At 42.4% G+C, this 26,912-nt stretch overlaps 3 protein-coding genes across 10 annotated transcripts; 2 read left to right on the top strand and 1 right to left on the bottom strand.

Annotated features, from left to right (window-relative positions):
- Nucleotides 1-1,916: 1,916 nt before the first annotated feature.
- On the top strand, nt 1,917-9,408 carry pcmtd2b (protein-L-isoaspartate (D-aspartate) O-methyltransferase domain containing 2b). Its single transcript, XM_008412863.3, has 7 exons — nt 1,917-2,048; nt 4,096-4,326; nt 4,407-4,557; nt 4,638-4,740; nt 5,093-5,264; nt 6,245-6,368; nt 6,725-9,408. The coding sequence occupies exons 2-7, from the start codon at nt 4,171-4,173 to the stop codon at nt 7,285-7,287; spliced, it is 1,269 nt and encodes a 422-aa protein (XP_008411085.1). The 5' UTR covers nt 1,917-2,048; nt 4,096-4,170; the 3' UTR covers nt 7,288-9,408.
- A 1,066-nt stretch (nt 9,409-10,474) lies between these two features.
- Nucleotides 10,475-20,480, bottom strand: kif3b (kinesin family member 3B). 2 transcript variants are annotated; one of them, XM_008412854.3, is made up of 9 exons: nt 20,342-20,480; nt 16,824-18,313; nt 16,616-16,717; nt 16,032-16,154; nt 15,669-15,787; nt 15,262-15,378; nt 14,747-14,852; nt 13,908-14,119; nt 10,475-13,819 (listed from the first exon to the last, which is right to left on the bottom strand). In XM_008412854.3, exons 2-9 carry the CDS (start codon nt 18,213-18,215, stop codon nt 13,714-13,716), a joined length of 2,277 nt encoding a protein of 758 aa, XP_008411076.1. In that variant the 5' UTR covers nt 18,216-18,313; nt 20,342-20,480; the 3' UTR covers nt 10,475-13,713. The 2 variants fall into 2 exon arrangements, with proteins under 2 accessions (XP_008411076.1, XP_081464777.1); XM_081608651.1 differs by lacking the exon at nt 20,342-20,480 and adding an exon at nt 20,038-20,123.
- On the top strand, nt 20,376-26,891 carry LOC103466933 (kelch-like protein 7). 7 transcript variants are annotated; one of them, XM_008412859.3, is made up of 13 exons: nt 20,376-20,465; nt 21,457-21,597; nt 21,672-21,774; nt 22,577-22,670; nt 22,753-22,877; nt 22,947-23,119; nt 24,047-24,221; nt 24,433-24,560; nt 24,679-24,922; nt 25,068-25,266; nt 25,515-25,612; nt 25,684-25,861; nt 26,777-26,891. In XM_008412859.3, the coding sequence occupies exons 2-13, from the start codon at nt 21,481-21,483 to the stop codon at nt 26,841-26,843; spliced, it is 1,701 nt and encodes a 566-aa protein (XP_008411081.2). In that variant the 5' UTR covers nt 20,376-20,465; nt 21,457-21,480; the 3' UTR covers nt 26,844-26,891. The 7 variants fall into 7 exon arrangements, with proteins under 7 accessions (XP_008411081.2, XP_081464780.1, XP_081464778.1 ...); XM_081608654.1 differs by having other exon boundaries at nt 21,457-21,519; nt 22,753-23,119; XM_081608652.1 differs by having other exon boundaries at nt 22,753-23,119.
- Nucleotides 26,892-26,912: the final 21 nt, after the last annotated feature.

Here is a 26,912-nt window from a genome sequence, read left to right as displayed (position 1 = left end):
TGGACCTGAAATATATATGATTTTGTTTGCATATCCAGTATTTCTATTCCTAAATCTACTGCTGTAGGAATAAGTCTTGAACCTGGCTTATTCATAATTCTGCTGAAGGAATCTTTGAATTACATATTTCCTTAAAAGAGATGACTTCCATCGCCGCACCGCTGCTTGCTGCCTGCTGCCATTGATCTGAGGAAAAAGAACCTCAACCACAGAGCTGAGGGGAGAAACCATGGTTCCACACGTTTCCCTGGCACTGAAACGTGGCAGGGAAACGTCAGCTGAGCAGACCCTCCTCCAGCTATGAGTTGAGTGGCTAATGGTTTGCTGGATTTCTTCAACAATGCTGGTCGCATGTGCCAGATGAACCAAAGTTGCTGCCTGATTCCCCTGATTTACCTCACTTTGTAATTTTACATGGTCTTCCTCTTCATGGCTAGATTGCTGTCATTCCCAATCAGTTCTCCTTTGTTAACCAACACTTGACTGCGGCATATTCAGTAATGAGGACGTTCCATGACAGGATATATTCCATGGCTAACATCACTGAGCACCAGAGAGTGACCCATTCTTTCACAAATATTTGAAACCTAATTTTGTATGGGTAGATGCTGGATTTTGTACACCTGTGCCCGTATGGCTCAACCCCAAACCTAAGATGTCCTATTTGCAACAAACCATTTGGGAGAGAGACTTGTGATGTATGGGTACCCCCATACAGCGACCTGTATGGGGGTACACCCCCCTCACCCACTGAAGATAGACACCGACACCCCTAGTCACTCCACTAGGGATAAATATGTAAAATGATTGATTGATTGATTGATTGATTGATTGATTGATTGATTGATTATATCTACACATCACCCTGAGCCCCCTGACCATCACTCAGTGGAACTGTTTTCTTTAGTGCAGATATGGAAGTTGGTCAGATTAGTCTGGAAGTCTGATGGAGCCCCTTGACTGTTTTTCTGTGGGCCCTTGACATTCCACTGAATTTTTTTAGTTGATGCAACTAAAAAATAAATGTCACTCAACAAACCTTTAGTCCCACTGTGCACTTTCATTTCATATTGAGAACAGGAAACATTTTTTACAACAAATTTTTAAAACAAACACCAGCACCCATTATATGAACTCCACATTATGCTGAGTAACGTTAGTCTCTATTTTATAATTTGTCATAAACTAATTTAACAGGTTCTGTACCAAACCCACCCCTCCTTCAGTTTACAGTTGAGGGGCCAGTTTGGCTAAGAACTTATGAAATTGGTTTATGACAAATTATAAAATAGAGATTAATGTTGCTTAGCATAATGTGCAGCAGATAGAATGGGTTCTGATACTTGATTTCAAAATTTGTAGGGGAAAAAAAGCCTTAATTCACCCATTTAAAAAGGTTAATGAAAGTAAATGAAATCAATACAACATATGCCAGACTGTTTAAAAAAATATCAAGATGGTAGTTTTTCTTCTATACTGATTCAAGACATACAATGACTTTCACAAATTGTCCACTGACATCTGGTGGACGATTTGTGAATTTACATGCATTTGCCAAACATGGTTTTTGCGATGTCTTTTCGATCCTTTTGTTAAGTGTTAAAACAATATCAAACCTTTAGTTATGTGAGTTTCTGTACATTTTTAATTCAACACAAACACTGAACAGGAGGACATCATAAAATCCAGCACACTTTATTTTTTTCCGGGTGAAAATAACGCTATATATAATACAAAAAAAATGGTACCAGAAAAGTTCTGCGTGCCAACTAGCAGAACTTATAAATACAACAACAGCATGAATATATTTCTTTATCTGAAAAATGAGAAGAAGCTGGAGCCGTTCATGGAAAAAAGGGCCTTTCCCGACCTGATCTGAACCATTACATCTCCGCTTTGTGAAACTAGGCCATCTTTTTTACGTGCTCGGTATGTGACGTCATCACGTCAGATGGCCGAATGTTTACATCCAGCAGTGGTGCGTTGACTGGATCCCCCACCACCGCCACCACCGTCAACAACAAGAAGAAGAATAGGCCGACGAGAAGGTAAGCAGCTGAGACAGAGAGCGTTTCCCCAGCCGATACCCCGCTAACTGGGCCCGAACCGCGGCTGCTGGCAGCTCTTCTCCCCGCTGCGGCCAGCTTTGGTCCGCGCGTCGTCTCGGTGTTTTCCTCCTTTTCTCTGGAGGACATAATGCAGCTGCATGGAGGTGTTACTGGCTGTTTTACTGCTGTTCGGGTGAAAATAACGCTAAAGCGCTCTCTGGTGCTGGTGTGGTGGTGTTTAAACTGGATGGTTACGGGTGGCGCTAATGGCCGAAGCGCCAGCAGCAGCTTTGGTGAATTAAAACCTGCGGCGCCCCGTCACAGAAACTCTCCAGAAAAAAAAGAAAAAAAAACAGAAACGACGGTAGGGCATTACTGAGCTCTGATGATTGGCTTTCATATAAAGGGTGCACGAAAACAAGCAATGATTTAGAGCGCCATCCTCTGGTCATTTCCCACTGGATCCACCTCCTTTTGATGGGGGAGCCCTTGTTTGTTTCTCAACATCCCTTTCAAGTCGACTCATCAAAGACCATCAGCAGCAGTAATATGCAGCTAACCAGCTGCTTGGTTCGTTTACAGCCTCCTGATGGGGCCCTTCGTTTGGCCTGGACTGATCTGATCTCTGGAGCCCAGCCAGCTTCGTGCTGGTGGTGCTGACCTTGTCAGTCTTTACTGTTAATGTGTCTAAGGAATGTGTATGTCTTTATTCTTACCAAGAAATTGAATTTACTTGAATTACTTGAATTTACCTCTTTAACACATGGATCAGTTAGAAAACAGGCCTACCAGATAAACCACAGGACCCACGATGGCGTACTGTACATGAGCTGCTCGTCCTTGCAACACAGACAATAACACAACAACAATAAGTAGGAGTGCACCGATTGCAGTTTCCTGGCTGGTCACTCATCTTTAAAAAGCCAAACCTGCTGATTCCAATTTTGGCTGATACTGATTTTGTTGTTGTTTTTATTTTTTATTTTGTCTGAAAACAGCACTAAATGTCAAGACAAAGTTGGCAAGTTGGCAGCAGTGGATGATTATTGTTAGCTGCACACATTCAGACATGACATGGTGACATGTCCATCAGTTCTCTGTCACGGCAGAGCAAAAGGGGACAGTGTCTGATTTTAAGACCTTTGCAGTGGTAGATAAGACAGGTTACTAAAGTAAGTATTGACCAATCAATTTATTGGTGCAACTCCACTAATAACAACCGTGCACACACTCTTGGAGTAACCAGTAAACCTAACAAGAACAGTTTTTGGACAGCAGGAGAAAGACAGAGTACCCGGTGAGAACCTGTGGGTGCACAGAAAGAACATAAAAAAGTCCAACCCAGGACCATGTTGTTGCAACTGTGCAGCCGATAAACGCACGCACGCACGCACGCACGCACGCACGCACGCACGCACATTACTTCAAAGTAACATGAAGTAGATGGAAGTTTTGTACTTTTGGAATTACAAAACTGTCAAAGTGAGATTTAAATACCCAAATAAAATAAAAATGCAGGATTTCTGTTCTTTTTGCCTTTTTTAAAATTGTTTTGTTGTGTTCTGTTTGACACAATTTTCACCTTATTTTTGGTATTTTCCATGGGGACACATTGGTTCGCAGCAGTGTTGTTGGCTCACAGCCTCTCCATTTATCCCTTGGTTTTCTCCCCCTGGTAAAGCACCGAAGAGACAAAACAGACAGTTTATTGAGTGGGTGGCAGAACTCAATAAAAATGCAGCAAAAAGGCCGTTGAAGTTTTCGTCCAGTCCCGTTCTCATGAACTCAATATTGTGTCTCGTCTGGTCTTGTGAATTTTATTGCTACCCTCCTAGTTATAGAGGGAAACCCCAATTCACACAGAGAGGTTGCATCGAGTCTGACCTGGAAACGCCTTAAAACAAGTGAACAAAACACAAAGCAAAAACAGAAACTATAGATTAGGACCATATATGACCTGAGAGAAACTCTATCTCTGTCTGCTGTCACAAAGCAAGTTCCAGTAGTCGGTGGTACCAGAATCCTCTTCTTTTTTTTTTCATGAAAGGCTATTCTCCTTGGAGAAACCCAGAGCTTCCTGAAGTCCCGTTGGGTTTGTTGTGCTGCTCGTCCTCCAGTCAGGATGGGAGGAGCTGTTAGTGCCGGCGAGGACAACGACGACCTGATCGACAACCTGAAGGAGGCTTACTACATCCGCACAGACCTGGTGGAGCGAGCTTTCAGAGCCATCGACCGGGCCGACTACTACTTGGACGAATACCGGGACAACGCCTACAAGGTGAGGAACGACTCTTCAACCAGAGCCGGCGCCGGTCCGGAGAAATCCCCTTCCTCAGCGCAGCTTTCTGTTCTGGACAGGACCTTGCCTGGCGCCACGGGAACATCCACCTGTCTGCGCCGTGCATCTACTCCGAGGTGATGGAGGCTCTGGAGCTGCATCCCGGCCTCTCCTTCCTCAACCTGGGCAGCGGGACCGGCTACCTCAGCACCATGGTCGGCCTCATTCTGGGTAGGCCAGTACAGATCTAAGTCCTGACTGCTTTTCACAAACGTCTCCAAATAACTCGGATCACGTTGTTTGTTTTTCAGGACCATTTGGGGTGAATCACGGAATAGAGCTGCATGCAGATGTGATCGAGTACGCCTACCAGAAGTTAGACTCCTTCATCAAAACCAGTGACAGTTTCGACAAGTAGGTCCAGGCGGAGCTGTGACATTTACTTTTTTTTTTTTTTTTTTTTTAGTTACAGTCAAATAAAAGAAAATAAAGATGCTTTATATTCTTTTTTGTTTTGGTATGTAAGATGAGGAATGTTACTGAGGAATTTTGCCTCAGTGATCTTTATGTAAGCTCTTTTCCTAAAGCATTTCCTCTCAGTGAGGCTGAGGTCTGAGTCTTGATCAGCATTTTGATTCTTGTCCTTTCTCCGGTATCAAGTTGTAGATCTGCTTGTTCCGTTGGCGATCTGTTTTTTTGTGTTTGTTTTTTTTTTTTTTCCAGAAATGAATAGACTTCTAATTGTTTTTGTTCATTTTTTTCTCAGGTTTGAGTTCTGTGAGCCATCCTTTGTGGTGGGCAATTGCCTGGAGATCCCCCCCGAGAGCCGCCACTATGACAGGGTCTACTGTGGCGCCGGGGTGCAGAAGGAACACGAGGAGTACATGAAGAACCTGCTGAAGGTGGGGGGCATCCTGGTGATGCCTCTGGAGGAGAAGGTCAGTCCTCGTCTCCATGACACTTTCTGTTTCTGTCTTCTTCTCTGTTTTCTTTTATTTATTATCTAGCAAGTTAAAGTTACACTTTTTTTAACTAGTGACTTGTGACTAACTTGTGACTTGGGAAGTCACATTTTCATTCTTAATCTGTAATATTAAAACTCAAAAACAAAATATTCTGTTTCTGCCCTCAGAGATTTTTACGTGAGAACATTAGAGCACCAGCAGCATTAGACGGGAAGTCTTTCAGTCTTCCAATAAAAAAAGCCTACAAGAACTTTTTGAAGAATTTTTCCTTTTTTTTTTTTTTTGGAGAAGTTTAAAATAGGCTTAGGTTCTAATGCTATATCCCAGTGTTTATTATTCCATAATTAAAAGTGTTCATACTTGTATTTCTCCCAAAAGAACAAAAACAAAATCTCCACAACTTTAGTCGGGTACTGATGAGCCGTTGTTTCAGCAATGGAGTTTTGTTTCAGTCTTTAAGTCTGTCTTTTGGCTGACAGCGTCCGTCTGTAGTTCTCTTGAGGTAAACGAACCCAGTCTTTGTCCCTCAAAGGTTCTTGACCAACCTGGAGACGTGTTTCAGGTCATTACAGATGTTTTTGGACAAACTTTAGTCGGGTATTGATGAGCAAATTCAGTTTTTCTTGAAGTCGTCCATGATGAAGAGTTTTCACAACTGTCTTCCTTGGCACACCATGTCCTCTAGAGGCCAGCCGAGCAACAATCACCTTGTTGACGTCTCTGATCATTTTCCTCTCTAAACTTTCTGAAGTCTTGTGTTTGATTAATTAGCTTCTTACCGAAGGTGTCAAAGGTGTTTTTATTGTGGTCATATCCAGGGAAATATGAAGAGTTTTGTGTGGTTTCATCCGGTGGGCTAAAAATGTTGACCTTAACTGCAAGCATGAAGGTGAAAACAAATCTGACGAAGAAGAAAAGAGGACGAATGACTTCACTCTGTTGCGTTTCCGCAGCTGACCAAGATTATCCGCACCGGACTGAGCAGCTGGGAGACGAAGAAAATCATCTCTGTGTCTTTCGCTCCTCTGGTTCTGCCTAAACACAGCCCCAAGAGCAAACCCAAGATGGCACCTTTGCGTAAGTCTCACTTCAGGTTTTCAGAGAATGTAGTGCTGTTTGTTAACGTTCCCAGAATAATAGCACACACTAACATGACGCACTAAATCCTCACACATAAAACTGGGAATCATTTTATCAGCTAAAGGCTAAAAATCAGCCTGTAATGCCTCCAGCAGTGCATGACTGTCAATTACATTGTTTCAAATGAAATAGACACGGAGATGGAAAAGAAAGAGAGGAAGGGAAAAGAGAGACGGCCGTTGATGCTTCAATCAAAAACAGACTGTAGAACCAGCAGGAAAAACGTTCTGGACAGAACTCTTTACAGTTTATTGATTTGTTCACCGCTGTTTTTTTGTTTCCTAACCTTCCAGCCAAATATGAGGTGCGGACATTACAGGAACTGGCCCGCATCTGCATCCGCCACACCCTGCGGGTGACCACAGACGGAGGGGACGGTCAGGCGCGGGGCCGGGGCTCCTCCTTCAGCGTGGGCCGGGGCCTGGCGGCGGCCGGCCTCCACAAGTACGGCCCGCGCTTTAAGCGCCGTCGCGTCCACCGGCGCCACTGCAACACCCTCATGCTCGCCACCCGCCAGGTGGTGGCTGGTGGCGGGATGGCCCCCGCCTCCCTGGACAGCAACAACAACCAAGAGGGCCGAGTGGAGGACGAGGAGGCAGTCGGAGAGCGGCAGGGCAGGCGGCCAGCGAGGGGCAGCAGGAGAGCGGGTAGGGGGAGGCTGGTGGAGGAGGAGGAGACGGTGGAGGAGGAGGAGGAGGAGGCGGAGGAACGGGACGAAGAGGAGGAGGAGGAGGAGAAGGAAACGGGCGAACTGCTGCGACCCCAGCCGGCCGTCAACGTCCTGAGAGAGAGGATCCTGGGGCTGCCGCTGCCCGAGCCACTCAAAATGTACCTGCTGTACTACCGGGAGAAATGAGCTGCAGCCGGCGCCGCTCCGCTTCCAACCGCAGCCTGGAGCTTCTCCAGTGGGCGCCTGAGCCTCCGTTCCAAACTAACAACCCCTTAACAAGACCGGCCCGACGGCCGCCATCCTCTCCATCATCATCCTTGTTTCTCTCCGTTCCGTTCCCTGAGACTGGAAAGAGTCCCGTTTCCTGTGCGGCAGGACAGCGCTGCGAGCTTTAAACGGACTCCCGCCGATGAGTTTACAGACGAGCTCCAAGCAGTTTAATAACCAAGCAGAAGACTTTTCGGGGAGCAGGGACCAAAACAGTTTAGCTTCAACCGGGAACGGAGCGGCCTTACGCTGCAGAGGAGAGGAGGCTCCACGGTGAGGCGCTGCGTTTTGCTGACTGGGTCCACAGGTGAGAAGAAGAAGCAGAGCTGGTGTCAACATCCCTCCAGCTGCAGCAGGTGATGGCGGGTTTGGTTGTTTCCACTGATGCATCTCAGTCCATTAGATAACTCAGCCAGGACGATGGATCCAGTTTATTTCAACCCGGCAGATTTCTGGTTGATTCAGCAGGGGATAATAATCAATGTTTTTCACAGTGAATATATTTTTAATAGTGTGAAATTTACACCCGATATCCGTGACAACCCAGGGAGCCGCCCAGCCAAAAAAAAGAATTTACTCAGCAAACAAACAAAAGTTATGAGTTATAAAGTGGAATGAATTATTAGACAAACTCAATAAAATCAGTTAAATATTCATTCAAAAGTCTAAATGTTCTGCAGCAGAATTGAGCTTATGTCTGCTTTTTCTTCACCAGAGGAGTCTTGTGCAGTGGGTGTGTATGGATTTGCTGTTTTTTTTTTAATGATTCAACATTTATTCTCTGCCATTTCACTTTATTACACATATCTTAATTTGTGTTGATTACTGAACACATGGACACCAACATCTATGAGAAATTACTGTCAGTAGGCCCATTAGAAATATATCTTCTGAGAAAAACATGAAACTTTGACACCTTTGGTTTCTCCCCGTCTGTCATGGAGATTCTTGGGACAAACCCGGTTGAAATAAAACCCAAAATGTCCTTTAAATTTTCTGCTTTCCGAGACCAACTGTTTGTTAGGATTTCAAAACCTTTCGTGAGAAGACATAGACTTGATAGAAGCTTGAATTTTCCGGGTTTTTTTCTATGCATATGTTTAATTCTTTGGGTCCAATCTGGAGCTAGAATCCTTACGTTTGTATCCAAAGAGTAGTCTCAAGTCCATCTGGATCCCTTTGAACTCTCTCAACCAAAATAGAAGGACCATAAAAATGCATACTAATGTTCCTTTTTACATCAATGAACCAGCATGATAAAAAAAAAAAAACACAAATAATCTTCAACATGCAAGTTTTCTCCCATTGTGTACTCATCATTTTTTTACGCAGTAAATTGATTTTATTTTATTTTTCTTTATTTTACAAGACTTGAAGTGGTGTGGACCTTTTTAAAGGTGTTTTGTGTTGTTAATCCTACAAAGATACTTCAATAAAAAAGTATCTTCTGTCACCTTTTTGGACTCTAGATTCTAGTCTTATGGGGCATTACTCCTTTGTCCCCTTTTGTTTGTCTTTTTGTTGCTTTTTCCTCCAGTCTCTAACCTCTGACCTGTGCCAAACGGACGCTGCACAGGCAAATCTCCTGATAAAACGGCAAACAAGGAACAAGTCAATCAGAAAGAGGATGAAAATGGCAAAAAGTCAAATTAAGAACTGCTCAGCAGCTCCGATTTTCTTCTGGTTGTGAAAAAGAAACTGTGACGTAAACAGAAAATTGACTGTTTAATATAACAAGACTTTCAGTAAATAGGTAACTTATAGTTGTGATTGTAAGAATCAGTTTGAATTTTAGATTTAAAAAACCCCCTGAAATGATTACAGCCTCTCTCCGGATTACTTGTCGGCCTGCTGGATCTACCTTCGAGTACTGTATGTAGGTCATTTGTTTGTCATACACTTTGGCTTTTGTATATTTGTGCTCCTCTGCTGAATGTATATGAAAATTATTGTTCCACTTTAAAAAAAAACAAAAATTCAGGTAAGAGTGACTTTAATTTGGAACTGTTGGTAATAAAGTGGATTCTAAAGATGTAACAACTTCTTATTTCAGTGAGTTAAGTGTCATTAAACCGGTGAACAGATTTTAAAGGGTTTAAAAAAGGTAAAAATATATTTTATGTAAAGACTAAGGCTTCCTTGCATTATGTGTAATCTTAACTAAAACCGCAAATTAATTTTTTAGCAGGTATATTGTATAAATATGCTCTTTAGGGTTCTATCTTTATGTCAAATGTGCAAATTTTATGTACATTTGTTTAATTCTGCAATATCCGGCATAAAACTGTCTCAGTTCTGCCCTCTTTGGGTTGAACGGTGCCTGCTGCAGTCACCTAGCCTAGCCTGGTAAAAACCAGAGGGTCTGGACTCTTGACTGCTGAGAATTGATCGTTTCCTGGAGGCGTGGACTCTGTTGATTTAGAAATTTTATCCAATCGCTGATTCTGGCCCTTCATAGATCAACACTACGAAGCTTAGCAGAAATAGCCTGTGCTGTGAACGACCATCCTCCAGGTTGCAGCAGTGATTGGTGCTTTCACATGTCGTCTCCAATAACAAAAATAGTTGCTAGACTTGTCGCTGTTTGATTTTATTTTTGGAGAGAAAAAAAGTTTACAGAAGGATTTGGGGGCGTGGTTTTGCTTTCGCAAGGGGGTTTAGCTGCACTTTAAGTGTTACATTATTCACTATCCTGTTCACTACCTATAGAAACACGTTTTCCTGATAATCTAGAAATCCTTAAGCTTATCAAAAACTGCTTAACATTCTGAACACCATGTTGTGAACCAGTTGACATTTCAAACAGCTTTTACAAGTAAAGCAGTGACTACCTATAGAAAGTAGAGGTGCACCGATAAATGGATTGGACAATAAATCTGCACCGATTTCTTTAATTTTGGAACATTGGCTGATACTCACAGACCCTTTCAATAAATTAGAAAATTATTAAGAAGCCCATTTACATTAGAAACTTTATCACTAAGTGATGACTCTTTGAAAAATTTGAATTGAGTTACAATATGGCTTTCAACATTTAATTTCCCTTTTGGATCAATAAAGTATTTTTGACTTTGAACACATTTTATAGATTAAATACACACAGATGAATGTTTGAAAGCCTTTATTTCAGTTAATTATGATTTTCCACTTACAGTTAATGAAAACATACTTCAAATTAGAGTCAGACCAACAAAAAAAATAGAAATGTGGGCCAAATGAAAAGTATGTTTGATACCTGCTGAAAGGTTATTTTCAAAAGTTACTAGACAAACGAGACTCATCGGAACATGTTTTCTAATTTATTACAACTGTACATGAGAACCAATCTTATCCACTGATATCAATCCCCACGAACGTTTTAAATCAGTCACTGTCCCCTTTTGGTCTGCCATGAGGGGGGGCTGATAGACACACCCACAGACCAGGTAAAATAATAAAAAAGATCAGTATTGGTCAAAATTTGAATTGGCATGTCAGGCTTTTTAAAGATGATTAGCCAGAAAAAAGCAATTGTTGCACCACTAACAGAAACTTCTGCTAAAAATCAACAACGTAGCATCTTCCTAGACAATACTTCTTTTAAATAAAGACATACCAGCATGTATTTGACTAAAATTTCTTTAATAATGTAAAGATACTGAACAAAAAAAAAAAGACATTTGGCTTGAAAATAACAGCGCATAAAAGTTGGTCACACAAGTGTAAAGTTTCTGATCCAGTGCTGCGGCTTGTTCAGTAAAACAAATCACTGAACAATAAATAAAGACAATAACACTGGGCTTGCCAGATTCCTGTGATTGATAAATAATAGCAAAGCTAAATGTGTTACTCAAGCATGCTAAGATCATGCAACACGTCTACGGAGCTGCAATGTTAGTTACATCAATCGGTTTCGATCTGAAAGGATATGCATTTGGTGATAACACTTTATTTGAAGGGCTGTGAATAAGACTGACATGACACTGTCATAAACATGATATAACACCTGTCATGAACATGAATAAGCCTTCATGAATATTTATGACTGTCGTCATAAAGTGTCATTTGGTAAATTATGACACTTTTAATACAAAGTTGACATTATTCAAAATGTCTTTGTTATGACAACTTGACATTAACCAAGAAATCATTACTGATATAAATTTGTTATAAAAGTATTACTGATTGCACTTTAAAAATAGGTAACTTTATGTTATTAAAGGTAAAGTTTAAACAATAATGATTTCTTGGTTAATGTCAAGTTGTCATAACAAAGACATTTTGAATAATGTCAACTTTGTATTAAAAGTGTCATAATTTACCAAATGACACTTTATGACGACAGTCATAAATATTCATGAAGGCTTATTCATGTTCATGACATGTGTTATGACATGTTTATGACAGGGTCATGACAGTCTTATTCACCCCCCTTCAAATAAAGTGTTACCCATTTGGTAAATTGACTCAACAGCTGTAAGCAGTAAATACTTGGTTGTGACACGAATCCAGCATTTTTCTGCACTTACACACTTTAATCTCAACCATGTGGGAAAATGATCTGTTCAAGCACACACACAAAAAAAACAGCCACGGTGAATAGAAAATACACATACTGCATGTAAGACGCTAAAAATAAATCTTTTAACCTTAAATTACAGAGCTCAAAAAAATAAAAGTATTTCACAGAAAAAAAGCATATAAAAATTAAATCTACATCTGCATATAAAAAAAGGAAAGATTTCAATAAGTTATAAGTACTTTTTCTTTTAATATGGTAACCTATTTTTTTTTCTTCTTTACATGTTCAAAAGTGACTAAAGATTGCCTAGCAACAAGTCTATAATGTTAAATATCTAAATGAATGGCAGGCCTGGGTCAAACAGCAAGAACGGTTCCAGCTACTGGGAGAAACCATCGGGAGGAAAACATCGGTGTGAAGGGATGCAGTTTGCAAGTTGACCCAGGCTTGTTTAAACATCACAGTGGGCTGGAGACCCTTCCACAGTAGCAGCAAGTAAACGGCGCACGCATCACAGTAACAAAGTAGCAGAGAGATCGAGCATCCTGCAAGTTCAAGTGTTTCGACCGATTTCTGTGGCAAGTCTACATTTAGTCCGGCTGTGGTGGCAGGGGGAGGGAAGCTGCTGGGATCTCATTCAAAAGACAGACAGATGAGGCATAAAGAACTCACAGAGTGAATACATGGTCATGGAAAGGTTAAAGTTCACCCCCTTTTCAAGCTGTTTGTATATGGAAGCTCTGAAAATGTGAACCTGTCTCTCATAGATGAGGGGGGAGAAAGGTTGTACCAATCGTCAAACATGGTAGAGGAGGCTGATCAGAACACCATGAACTCCTCAGTACACCAACAGGACAATGACCCCCAAAAACTGGAGCAATAATGAAAAAAACAAAACAAAAAAAAGGTTTTGCATGAGTTCAGACGCAAACCCCTTCCTAGTTTACTTTGTTCCTTTCCCTTCATACATGCCAGTCTACCTAGGGCAGTGCCCAAAGTCGGTCATGAGCAACAAAGTCCAGACCTTAATGTGATTTACCTGAAGGTAGAATCTTTTGAGACCTATTGGTTCTACTTCATTTTAAGAGCTTTTAGGAATTAATTTCCTAAGCATGTTCTGTTACACAGGACTTTCCATTTGAAAAAGGGTGAATTTTTATTAACCATGACTGTGTTGCTCTTCGTCTACCAAGCAACCCAAGAGAAGGCTGGATTCTAAACACCTCCATCCAAGCAGTGCTTCCCCTCCCCACTGCCCATCCCCATGATGTAGTAAATGAGTGAATAAATGAAGGAGACGACATGCCTGCAGGATTTAAATGAGGACGTTGAGGATTGCAGGTTTAAGGCACCTTGGAACCCTGATGTGTCTTTAGTGGTGGGTTACCCACCTGCTGGGATGCTTCTATCCTTTCCTGCCTCCTTCTGCCGGGCCGCAGGAAGGACAGCATTTATTGATTACAGCAACGGTCGTGTCTTCTACTCTCTCACCGTCAGATACAATCAAATAAATAAAAATCACACGCATGAAGTTTACCACGATGTGACGAGTTAATGTAAAGAGAGAAATAGGCAGACACGGACTAAACCCTGCAGGCAATCTTCATATTAAGAACTTAGTGATGTTTAAGACAAAGAGTCAGATGTGGCAGAGGCAGTCTCAGTGGAGTATGATTTGGGGGTTCATGCATGGCAGCTGTTAGCAGTGATGTGGTGACAGCTGAAACTAGAGCAGCGGTGGTCTTAAAGGTTCCTTTGGCTCCTGACCAAACAAACCCAATCCTCTAAGAGTCTTAAAGTGGGGAGGTGCACAAAGAGGTTGGTGACGGCAACGGAAGAAGGCGTCACTTGGGCACCAGGCCACGGGATTGTGGATAGAGAGGGGATGCTGGACTGCAAGGGCTGAACGGAGAGGTCGGCGTGCTCGACTTCTTGCTTGTTCTGGGTCGACTGAAAGACAGGAAGCAGTGGAAGACGACTGCTACACGACAAATAACTCTCCTACCAAACAGCTGAATGTGGCAGAGGGTTTTCTTACCCAGACTTTGGTTTCCTAAGGCTGCTGCTGGCACTGGCAGGCGGTGTTGGTCCCGAGCTGCTGTGGAAGCCTGAAGCGTCTACTTGGATCTCATCCTCGTCTCTTAGAGCGTCCTCCAGGGCTGCTGCCACCTTTGGAGCGATGACTGGCTCCTGGTACTCCTTAGTGGTTCGAGAAGGCAGGTCCATGTCCAGCAACAGGATGTTTTCAGCCTGACAGAGCCCACAACACACACACACACACACACACAGACACACACACGTTGTTCTATCTTCACAAACAGTTTACACCGACTTCCATTCGTTTCTATAACCTAACCCTGAGCCCAAATCTAACCATTACTAGTCTATTCCAAACCCTAACCAAAACCATACCTTTAACCGTAACTAGTAGAGTGCAGTAGACCTGAAAAAAGTGAGGACCTTGTTGGTGAAATTATGAAAGTGGTCCTTTATGTGCAGCATATACAAGTACACGCACACACACACGCACACACACACACACACACACGCACGCACACACACACACACACGCACACACAATTGCATTGGTGCCCATAAAAGGACTTTGTATCGACTTCTATTCATTTTAGTAACTGCATTCATGTCTAACCCTGACATTTTTCAATCCATTCCAGTTTGATCCCAGTTACCAAACAATGCTGTCAAGTTAACTTAGAGTGGAGTCAGCCTCGTATCGAAATGTAATAACTTTATAGACTCGACATGATGAAACCATAAAAGACCTGAACTGGACTTTCACACCAACGACTTGAAAAGACAATCATCATTGTTCTGCACTCTGACGTTTGTTCCGAAACAAAGAGAAAAGCAGCTCACTTTGTATCTCATGTCAGGCTTCATCCTCATGGCGATGTGGGCATGGTGACTGAGGGGCCTCCTGTAGCCCACAGCAGATGGGGGCCGGGACATCATCTGATGGTCGCTGGAGCAGGAAGACGGAGAACACCACAGGTCACACTGCAGCACAGCTCCGTGGTCAGTTAAAACCAGATACAGACAATGCATAACGGGATAAACTTTCTTTCTAAATGGATGCATTTTAAGGCAGCACATAAAATACATAACTTACTTGAGAAATTAGCTAAGATATCAGCATGAGAATTATGGAACTCTACGAGTCTGGTTCATCCTTGGGAACCATCCCCAGATACCTGAAGGTCAAAGGTCACCTGTTCAAACTAATTTAAAAGCTCACATTTGCACCGGAAAAGCAGCTCATTGCTTTAGACGTGCAAATAAGAAATGTATAAATTAAAGGTGTTTTTAGGTAAGTTGAGATTTCCCCAAGTTTATGAAGGATTGACCCAACTTCAGAATGTTTTTGAGCTTACTCCTCAATGCGAGTGATGGCCTTCATCTTCCAGCACTCTTCCTCATCGTCGAAGAAAGCCCTGTTGAGGATTTTGTTCTTCTCCTCCAAAGGAATGAAGTTTTCAATAATCAGATGTCTGAAAGACAAACATTCAGACTTCTTGTAGAAAAAAAGTTCAGGTTGAACTATATATAAAAATAAATAAATAAATAAATAAATAAATAAATAAATAAATAAATAAATAAATAAATAAATAAATAAAAACATTTTGAACCACAAAATCCACATTTTAATTTTTAGAAATAATTACATTTGTGTCTCATGAAATCATTCATGGTAAAAATAAAACTCCCTCATAGAACATCTTAAAAGCCTAAAATGAAGCTGTAGACAGACGGGTACTGAGGGTGGAAATGTGTTCCGTACTTGAGTTTGAGTTCTCTGGTGAGCTCGTTCTGGGTCTGTTCGTGTTCCTGCCGCTCCTTGATGTGCTCCTCCTGGATGTCCTGAATTTCTGCCTTCACCGCCTGCAGCTTGGAAAACAGCTGCAGGACACAAGATCGAGAAAAAAAGGTTAGTTTGACCGAAAAGCACAAAAGATCTCAGTACTGAACTTAACGGCCAGTAGCATTCTGCACATGAATCATTACTTGGAAGAAACAAGTCAGTAAATCCGCAATCCTGATTTATCATAAAACAGATTATTTTTTATGTTATGCTGATTTATTTTAACACTACAAAGCAAGTTTGATCTGTCCAAGAATTAAAAAAATAAAAATCAGCCATCACCTTTTTCAGCTTCTTGGTCTTGATGTCGACTTCCTGCTGCAGGGAGCTGTAGGTCTCCTTCAGCTCCAGAGTCTCTTCATCACGACTCTCCATCTGCTGCTGCATCTCTCTCTCTCTCCGTTTCTGGAAGCAAACATTGAAAGCTACGGCTTCCTGACATGGCCTCAGAAGACAATCCGGTGTGGTCAAGCATCAGGCAGACCTACCACAACATGCATCAAGTCCAGAGGACTCCAAAGCACTTCATACTCCGTCTCTACGTTGCCCTGTTTTAATCTTTATTTTCTTGTTTTTATCATGAGGAACTTGGGTACTGTTCCTGAGGCAGATGCTCCAATTTGAATTTTACTTACCAGCTCCTACAGATGAATAGCAAACTGTGAGCATGTTTTTATTTTGTTTCTTTCGAACTCTTCTTCATTATGGTTTTAAAATGTTTTAGGTCAGAAAAGCAACCACCATAAATCATGGAATAATTCAAAACATGTAGAAACACGGTTGGTGTGAAATGTGCCAGTGTTCCTCCGTCATTCCAGTAAAAACTCCCGTTTAGTTAGCAGACTTTGTTTGGACTCAGAGCTCACCTGTTCAGCAATCTCCTGTCTCCTCAGCTCCAGCATCCTCTGCTGCTCATTGGTGTGATCAACAATATTTTTCCCGCCTACAAGAAGCTTGCTCTCCATCGCCTGAGTGATACACAAAGTTTAAAAGAATCAAAATCAAATCGGAAAATACAACGTGCCGGTGAGAACAAAACCTCTGGATAGAAGTTTTTTTTTTTTTTTTGCTTACCTTAACTTTTGCTGCAAGCATTTCACCGACTTCTCTTTCTTTCTTCAAGTCTTCCATTTTCCTCTCCTTTTCCCTGAGCAGCCGATCCTTCTCCTCGGCCACCAGACTGTGGTCCTCCAGGACGGCCTTCTTCTCCCGCTCCAGCTTTTCCTGCTGCTCTCTCCAGTAGTCACCGCTTCCTTCTTCTTCGTCGTCCTCCGTCTCTCCGTCCTCCAGGTCTTCTCCGTCGCTTCCTTCCCCTCCCCTCCTCCTCTGCCTCCTTTTTTTCTTCTTCCCCACGCGCTTCTCTAGCTGCTCCTTCAGCCGGGCGATCTCCTCCTGGAACTCCCTGAGCAGGGCGTCTTTTGGGTCCTCGTTGATGTGCGGCTTATTCTTGATGTTCTTGGCCCGGTTGGCGTAGCGCAGCGTGGTCAGGGTCTCTTCAACGTTGTAGGACGCCGGGCCGATGTTGGCGACCATCACAGTGCGGGCGTTTCCCCCCAGGGAGTCCTGCAGCAGGCGGGTGAGTTTGGAATCACGGTAGGGGATGTGGCTGCTCCTGCCGTCCACCAGAGCCGATATGACGTTTCCCAGGGCGGAAAGCGACAAGTTTATCTTGGTGGCTTCTTTCAGTCTCTCGCCTTGAGCACCGGTCTTTGTCTGCCTTTCGCTTCCAGCCAAATCCACCAGATTCAGCTTGCCCACTCTGATGTGGTTCTCTCCATCCAAGCCCAACTCGCTGCACTCCACCGTGATGACAAAGATCGCATGAGAGCGCGAGCTGTGCTCGTTCATGTTCGTGGCACCAACCGAACGGTTCTGGTTGCCCACATTCATCACGTGTTCGATCTCCCGCGCGCTCTTGGTGACAAACGACGAAAGGTCCTTCACGTACACGCCCGTGTCGGGCCGCTCCCGGAGCTCCAGGCGGTGGGATTGGTCTTTGGAGAGCAGGTCCCGGATCTCCTCTTGGTAAATTTCCAGATATGACGCTCTCACGAGGTACTGCTGGTTCTGGGAGCGTGAAATGTGCGTGAAGATGTGCTCAAAGGAGTTGGGGATCACCCCTCTCCTCTCTGGATCATTTCTCACTCCCTCCATTGTGTACGTCTTTCCCGTCCCCGTTTGGCCGTAAGCAAAAATGGTCCCATTGAAGCCAAGGAGAACAGAATCGACCAGTGGCCGGAAGGTTTCGTCATACAGATCTATTTGTTTCGAGTTACTGTCATAAACTGAATCAAAAGTAAAGACTTTAGGGTGTTCGCTGGCTTCCCGCGGGTTCCTGACCATAATCTGACCCAGTTTAACATCAACGGAAACCATTAGTTCAAACTTAGAGGCCTTCTCTTTGTCATTCATGGGGCGACAGCGGACCACCACCTTGACTGTCTCGGAGCTCTTGGTCTTGGACATGTTGGGAAGCAGTGGCCGGTCCTCACCTCTTGGCACGTTGTGTCCTCGTCGCAGCTTCAGAAAGGCTTCACCGAAAAAGACAGCGGCATCTAAAGAATCTGGGGCAGACACAGGGAGTCATTTGTCTCAGCAACACTCACCGTTTTCGTAAAGATTTCTTAGAACTTTGGTTGTTTTCTCCTCATTTTCAGTATGGTACAGTGCCTGACCATTTTCAGAGGAAGCATGTGCTGTTTTTGCTAATATTTAAGAAGTCAACTTGTGTAAGCCTCTTTCCTGGCCTTAAACAAAGGGCTACAAAAGTCATTTTGTAGGGTGCAGCTATCTTGAATTAGAGCTTCTAACCACACATAGAGAAGATACAGAACATCATCATTTTAGAATTTGGTGCATGAGTAAATGTCCATGACACCCACAAAAAAGTTCCAAGCCTCAAACCATCAGGACCAAAAAATTACAAAGGCTGACCTCACTTTTGGCAAAAAGAAAAAAAATCCATCTTAATGATCCCCAAGATAAAATATTCTGACGACTAACGAGTCCTGGCTAGAACTTCTTTTAAAAGCCATAATATTTGGTGCACCAATAAACCGGCCCAATTTCCTTAATTTTGTAAGATCAGTGTTTGACTGATGGTTATATGTGAAGCCGATTTTTTCCACTGATCGAATCTGCCTATGCAAAGGTCTAAAATCAACAACTTTGACTGACAGACCCAACCACTACGTCATGTCTGCACATTGGCGGTTAACGATAGTTGCCCCACCGTTGCCAATTCAGCAACATCTTGGCCAAAATTGGAATAGGCAGGTCAGGTGTTTTAAAGATTGGTGATCAATAACCCAATCGGTGCACCGCTACTTGGTTTAAAACTAACCCAGCACTTCATAAAAGAAGATCACGCCTACAATTAAATATCAGTGGTAGTAGTTGGGGAGCGTGGGGCTGCTTTGCTGGTTCAGGCCTATAATTTATGGGAACAGAAATTCTGCTCTCTACCAGTAACAGCTGAAGCAGAGTACATCCACAGTAAGACAAAGCACATTAGGACACTGATGAATGATCAATGTCCTGATCACAGATCAAGACATTGATCCATTTCCTGATCCATTTTCTTGATTCAACCATGTGGCTGAATCAAGACAACTGTGCAAGAAAGAGAAGCCCAAAATTTATGGGCGGTTAATTCCTTTGTATTCTGCTGGATTCCAAACTACTACCTATATCAAGGATCATGCTGCATGTCTTTCTGTTTTACATGTGATAGTACTTGGGAAAACAAAACAAAACAAAATGGAATCAAAGGTTTGGACTTGAATGAAAAATGGAAATCAGTATCGACCAGGAGAGGCCTGATCAGTGCCTCTATGATAAATTGTCTGACAGGCTGCTTGAAACAATGTAGATAAGTAGTGTATCTACATTGTAATGTATACAACTGTATTGTTTCGACACAACTGGGTTCATCCCTCGAGTTTCACATCCTATGTTTGCCTGAATAACGAAATACTTAATAACGAAAGAAACATTCCTCAGAAAATGTCAGCTATGAGACTGATATGAAAGACCTTGAAAATGCCAGTGAATAAACTGAGAAAGACAAATAAAAATATTTTTGCAATTTTTTTTCAATAAACATGTTAAGAATGGTTAACAAGGCTACATCTAAGAAGACCTTTACAAACTGATTAGTAAATAACAGAATAACAGGGTTTGAACTAAGCTATTCAAACATTTATTACCTCTGTAGTAAGTAGTACTAGCGGTTAATGCCGTCCGAAGCCACAACCCTAAATTAGCTAACTGAATTAAGTGAACTAACCGAAGCAGCAATGAATGACAGCCACCGGGAGCAGTTTGTTAGTCAGCCTCTTCTCACAAAACAGTTATTACACGTAAAATTAACGTCTAAAACAAGCGGTCGGTGTAGCAGCTCAGCTAACGCTAGCTTAGGTGAGATACAACCCGGGGAGAGGGAGCACAACACCGGCCTAGCAACGCCAAACACACTGAGGGTAACCTCGGCTACCAGGATGATAGCATTGCCTGGCTAACACTCTGAAAGACGGACACCTGTGATTAAAAACGAACAATGAAACCCACGGACTGTCGGGTTAAGAATTTACCGGTGAGTAGCGTTGTTCAGTCCAGAAGTTCCATTGCAATCAAGTGAGACCTGCCAGAGACAATTCCCTCTGAAGCCTGGATAAATCAACCGCAAATGGCTGCGCATCTCTTCGGGTGTTTACGGTAAGTCGAGCTGCAAGCGTCTTTGCTACAAAAGGGGCGTCAACATCCGGTGTATTATTATTTTTTTATCCACACCTGGATAATCAGGTAAGGTCCAACAAACATTTTGACCATTTCTATCTGAAGAAACTTTGGCTCCTACAGTGGCAATTATGCAAAAATAATTGTCCATAAAAGAGAAATTTGCTTAGCATCTTGACTAACAGAAACCAACCTTTTTATAGATTTACACGCATGGAGAATATACTTTTCATGTTTTAAAACCCATCAGCAATTTTCACCTTTAATTTAAGCCATATTTTATAGAAATTAAACAAGAAATTGGGGTGCTATAACAATTTCTGATAGATTCCTTTTTAACCTGCATCTAAATGGAGTATATTAGTGTTTGTCATCATGTTGGTGTTAACTCAGATCCTACTGGTAGAGTCACTCTACATGCTGGCTAAAGCCCTCATGCTAACATTAGGCTTACCTAAAACAAGCATTTTAGCTCATTTTTCTTCCATGTTTATCATACTGAATGGAGAAAGTGAATGCAAGTCAACCTGCTGTTAATGCCTCACATGCTCCTGACAGCATTAAAGCTAACCATAGCATTTTGGCTCATTTTACCTTATACACTAATGTTTGCTTACTGAATGGAGTTGGTCCATATTACTCAATATAATATAATAATTATACCCCACATGCTCTTGACTGCTTTTTATTTCACTTTAGCATTGTTGCTGATTTTCAGCACCAGAACAAAGCTGGGTTCCAACTGACAGGCACGCTGTGGCAAGTTAATTGCTTCAGAAATTATTAATACTACTGATTTTTAAAATTACATTTATGCAGTTGGCTTTATAGAGACTATAAAGACTTCACCTTCATGATGATATATTTTGATGATCTATGCTTACTGTGGACAAAACAAATCTATATTCATCAATAACTGGCATGGATTAAATTTTGCATTTGTCTGGTCGTTTGTTGCTGGTTTTTATAGGTCAGAAGATAATCGACCTCGTAGATGGCCTCTAAAATGGAGGCGTCAACCTCCAAAAAGACCGTGAGCACTTGTCGCCATGAAGCCACACTCAACCAGCTGTCTTGTCTAGTCAAATCCATGGATAAGATGAGAAAATTGGTCAGGATTAACGCATGCATCTGGTGCTGGGACGAAATCAACTTTGCACATGCTTATTTGTCTTCTTCCTGCAGGGTGAACTGTCTGATGTTACTCTGGTGGTTCAAGGGAGGCGTTTTCATGTCCACCGACTAGTTTTGGCGGCTGGAAGTGAATACTTTCGCCTTATGTTCACTGGTAAGTGCAGGACATGTGGACTATAGGCTGTTTGCAACCTTATCCTTCAAAGCTTCACAAGATTGCCCAAAGTTTTCACTTGTTTACCTCCACACACATGAACTTGACTAGCTTCCTGTCTAGAGCTGAAACTAACAATTTATTTTATTAGGTTTTTTTTCAGCTCTAGTGGCTTTCATTCATAGAGATGTATCTGTGAGAGATGGAAGACAAGAGGCAGAAATGAACGGGTTCGAACTCGAAGGATTGAAGCAACCTTTCATAAGTTGCGCGCTTTACCCCTACATCACCGCCACGCATATCCTATTCTGATGAATCGAATCAAAAATTGAAGCCAAAGTGAAACGAGAATCTAAAGGCGGCACAGAAAAACGCGCTACAGCATGTTAACAATGGATTAAACGGTTGTAATGGCTGAAAAAAGGGCACAGATATTGGAAGTGTGGGATTTTCTACTTTATCAAATTGAGAAGAATAATAGAAAGCTGGCCACTCTGAGGTGTTTAAAAAAGACAAAAAGAGAGCTTCCAGTCCGGATGGGGGCATGACTGACTCTTAGAATATCTCTTACTGTATTCCTCATTAATATTATAATACTATCGCTTGTAGTATTAATCACTACTGTATAATACTCGGTAGTGAGAAAGTTTCAGACTTATTGCATCTACTTATGGCATCCTTTAATGTTGTGCCATTCTGGAATTCACAGACTGGAAATGATCGAAGTAATTGATTTGAGGAGTGACCTTGCATGTTGCATATCTGTTTTTCTGTCGTGTTTACCCGTCTGCCATCGTTCCAGGGAACTTGATGGAGTCTGAGTCTCCTGAGGTGAGCCTACACGAAGTGGACCCTGAAATTGTTGAGATGCTGATCAACTACATTTACACAGCAAAGTAAATACAAACCAGGCAGACATCTGGTTGCGTCACGCTTTAAATTATATGAATGAGTTTAAGTTTCTCTCTCGATTTTTAGAATCGAGCTAAACAACGGAAACGTCCAGTCGCTACTGCATGCAGCCAGTCAGTATCTGATTGAGCCCGTGACGGTGATGTGCGAGAAGTTTCTGCAAAAAAGGATTGACATTACAAACTGCTTCGGTAAGAACAAGGCACTCGAATACAGGCCTGCTGCTGTGAGTGGGCTCACTCAGAGGTGTGTTCCTGCAGGCATGTGGGCCTTGGCACACTCTTTGAATTGCGAGGGACTGAAGGTGAAAGCTGAAGGGGTTCTCCTCAGGCACTTCAGAGAATCAAGCATGTTGACGGACTTCCTGCAACTTCATGTCACCTGCCTCACAAGCATACTTAGGAATGACAGACTTCGTGTCTCTGAGGAGCAGGTACATCCTTTAAGTTTGATTAAAGGGGCAGTATTATGTAAAGTTGAATATTTTGAGTTTTACATCTCGTTATTCTCTCATCAAAAACAAACCCGTAGAGTTTTTTAATGCATATTTGAGATTTTTTTTTTTTTACACTCTGGCAACCATTTAGCCTCCTTGAAGCTGCGGTTTTCAACCTTCCACCAAAGGCTCTCCCACACAAACCCTCCAGTCAGCTCCTACAAACTAGCAGCAGCAGCAGCAATTGGAAAACACCTGGTAGAACTGAGCTACTTCTCAGTGAAACGCTGGTAGAAACGTTGATAAAGGGTTAATGGAGGAGAGATGTTGTGATGACTTCCTGAAGGCAGAGTGTCAGAAAAAGCTAAAGTTTCTTAAAGAGACAGTGGCACAATTTCAAGGAATCGCATGTTTGACATATACAGTATTTTCATAACAGCTGTAGGAAATGTAGTTACTTGATTTTTACTGTAAAACGGCAATATGTGGCTGGAAAATACACAATGGTGTCCCTTTAAGAAAAGAAATTAATGAAAATTTCCCCCAAAAGTGACCAAGGTTTATGTAACTTTTTTTTATAGGCAAAATTATGCAAAGATCAATACACACTTCCGTCAAGCAACTAATCTGAGTAAAGAATGTAAGATGTGACTTGTTTGCATTTTTTCATATACATACTGCAGGTAAGAATCCTTGAATAGTCGGTGGGTCATCGTGAGATCAGGAAAGCAGACTTGTGTAATTGAGCAATGGATGACACTGTTACCTCTCAGATTGAAGTTAAAAGGATATAAATATACATGTATATCCAGACATGCACCAGATATCTCTGGTATCTGGTGTAGCTAAAGACACCAGATACCAGCTAAAAACTAAAAACTGCGGTAGTGAGAGATCCTTCCGTTTCGATTGTGTGGTTTTCAGATCTACGGCGCAGCCTTGCGCTGGTTGAACCACGACCTGCCTAACAGACAACAGCACTTGGTGGAGGTGTTGAGCTGCGTTCACTTTCCTCTGCTCTCCAAAGACTTCCTGTCCCAAACTGTGCAGCCTGAGCCCTTGATTGCAGACAGTCCACATTGCCTCAGCATGGTCACTGGTAAGTAGAGGGCCTATCCATGTGTACCCACATTCAGTACACAGTTGGTACTGAATGTGTGTAAGCGGTTTGATAATGTTGCTGTGACTTTCAGCTGTGTGTTGGAATTCCTAAAGTTATCAAGGTCACCCTACAAACTAGCAGCAGCAGCAATTGGAAAACACCTGGTAGAACGGAGCTACTTCTCAGTGGCCAGTGCTTTTTCTTCAAGATGCCATTTACTCCTGGAGGGAGCGCAGGAACGTGACGGTGAATTTGAGGGCTCAGCTAAGAAACCCCCCCAAAATTGCTCTGTTTGGACACTTGCAGCCTGATCCCTGCCGCTACTTCAACCCTCAGGTAGAATTTGGAAAGTAGCTTTTTCCTATTTGGATTTTCTGACACCCAAACATTTTGCCTATGATGATCCAGTCTTTTTTTTTTTTTGCGCATCGGTGTGTAATTTTTTTCCAAATAGGATTCCAAGTGGACAGCCATCCCCTGCTCCTTAGAGAAACGCTGGAATGCCACATCCGTGTACTGGAATCACGAGGTCTACATACTGGGAGGCTCCACCTGCCAGGGTCTTGAAAAGCGCGTGGACTGCTACGATATTCTGCTTGAGACGATGCACTCCAGGATAGACCTGCCCTGGCCCCGAAACAAGCTGGCTGCCTGCGTCTTTCAGGGAAAGATCTATGCTTCAGGTGGAATGTTACATGGTCAGTATGGGCCAAAATGGTAATGTACTGAAAAACGGTAGATAAGACTGAAAAACAGGATACGCTGAGTCATTTTTCATATTTAGGATCATGATGACTTATCTTTATGACATACCGTCCACATTCTCTCTGCACTCATCTCCAGATCGCTCCACTGCGAGCCTCTTTACATCCTTCCACATAAACACTAACTCATGGGAAGTTGAAACGAGCTTGTTGAGCCCCCGCTGCTGCCATGGGTCGGTGGAAGTCAACGGACTCATTTACGTTTGTGGAGGAGGATGGATGGACACCAGCTTCAAGATTATCAACACCTTTGAGGTGTACAACCCCAGCACCAGACAGTGAGTCACACAACCAACACAGCATAATGGGAACTTCGTGACGAGCTAAGCATTTATTTATTTTTCCTGCTTTAAAAGTAAACACTGATCATTTTAGGATTGGATGTTTAAAATCTCAGCCATATAAAATCGCTGCATCAGCTGGAGTTCTCACGAAGTGACCTCGCAGCAAGTTGTACCACTTCAAAAACTGGTGTGGAAACGAAACAAAAGACGTATTTCGCTGCTTTCACTATTGAACTGTTCAGGTGGATGGAGTTGCACCCTATGTACAGGCCCAGGAAGAACCATGGGCTGGTATGGGTTGGGAATTGGATCTATGCCATCGGAGGCAAAGGTCACGAAGGTAACTTTGACTCGGCTGCGATACCATCTGGAGGAGAAACATTGTAATGCTTCGGTTTCTTTTTCCTAAAGGCTTTATAGAATCTGTGGAACGGTACAACATCAGGAATAACTACTGGTTTCCTTGTGAATCAATGCCATTGGCTTTAATGGTGAAATGCGTCGCCATTAACGAGATAATCTATGTGCTGGCGGGCAAAGGGAAGGAGGATCTCCGCCACATTCTCAAATACAACACCAGAACTGACAGGTAGGTCATCTTTTTTATTATTATTTTAAAGTGAATTAAGAATGAGTTATGGTAGTATGTTTAAAGAGCTTTATGAAACTAAGAAGAAGTTTTGAAGGACAATCATGCAGAAACGTTTCTAGAGGATGTGTAAGATTTATTTAACCTACTTAATATCAGCATAGTTCCTCTGGGATGTGTTCTTGGGGGCAGAGAGACCCAGCGTTCATTCTCCCCAAGGTCCTGGGTCTTCCTCTGGGTCTCCTCCTTCACCAGGGAGGCCTCCTAAACAATTACCGAGCCACCTCAGCTGGTTTCCCTCACTGTGAAGCGGCAATTCCATCTAGTCCCTCCTGGATGTCTGAGCTTCTTGCATTAAAAGTGCCAACTTTGCATTATTTTATAAATTATAATTTAATGCAAAGTTGGCATTTTTAATGGACTTTTAGAGCAACTTTGCATTAAAAATGTCATTATTTGCCGAATGACACTTCATGACAACTATCATAAACATTCATAAAGACTTCTTTATGTTCATGACAGGTGTTATGTCATGTTTGACAGTGTCATGTCCGTCTTATTCACACCCCTTCAAATAAAGTGTTACCCGATATTTTAGCAACTTTTCAGAGAAAAAAATTTGGAGTCAGCCAAATCAGCATCAGCAAATCAGACTTTTTAAAGATCGCGATTGGCCAGAAAACTACAATTGATGCACTCCTGGTTTTAAATGCCAAACTATTTCGTATTGGTGTATTAAAAACTGTCGGAATGGTAACTAGCTTTGACTACAAGGACTGAGGAAACGGTCTGGTAGCCTTTTCAGGGACTTCTTTAGATTGATTGATTATTGATTAACTTCTGTTTTCTGGATGTTGAGCGCTTCTGCCCATTGGGCTACATAGAAATGACTGGTTTTTCCTTCCCGCCCTTTAGGTGGAAGACCTGTTACAATGTGAAAGCCGCCCCATACCCAGGCTCTGTTGTCTGTGTGATTGACTAAGGAATCTGTGCATTTTATATTTGCATCCAATAAATATTTTCACCAAGATGTCAGGCCTTGAAATTAATT

Source organism: Poecilia reticulata, chromosome 7 (assembly GCF_904066995.2).
Source record: "Poecilia reticulata chromosome 7, P_reticulata-male-v2, whole genome shotgun sequence".
Taxonomy (NCBI): Eukaryota; Metazoa; Chordata; class Actinopteri; order Cyprinodontiformes; family Poeciliidae; genus Poecilia; species Poecilia reticulata.
Note: the sequence above shows the minus strand (reverse complement) of the source record. Positions and strands in the feature narration are given on the sequence as shown.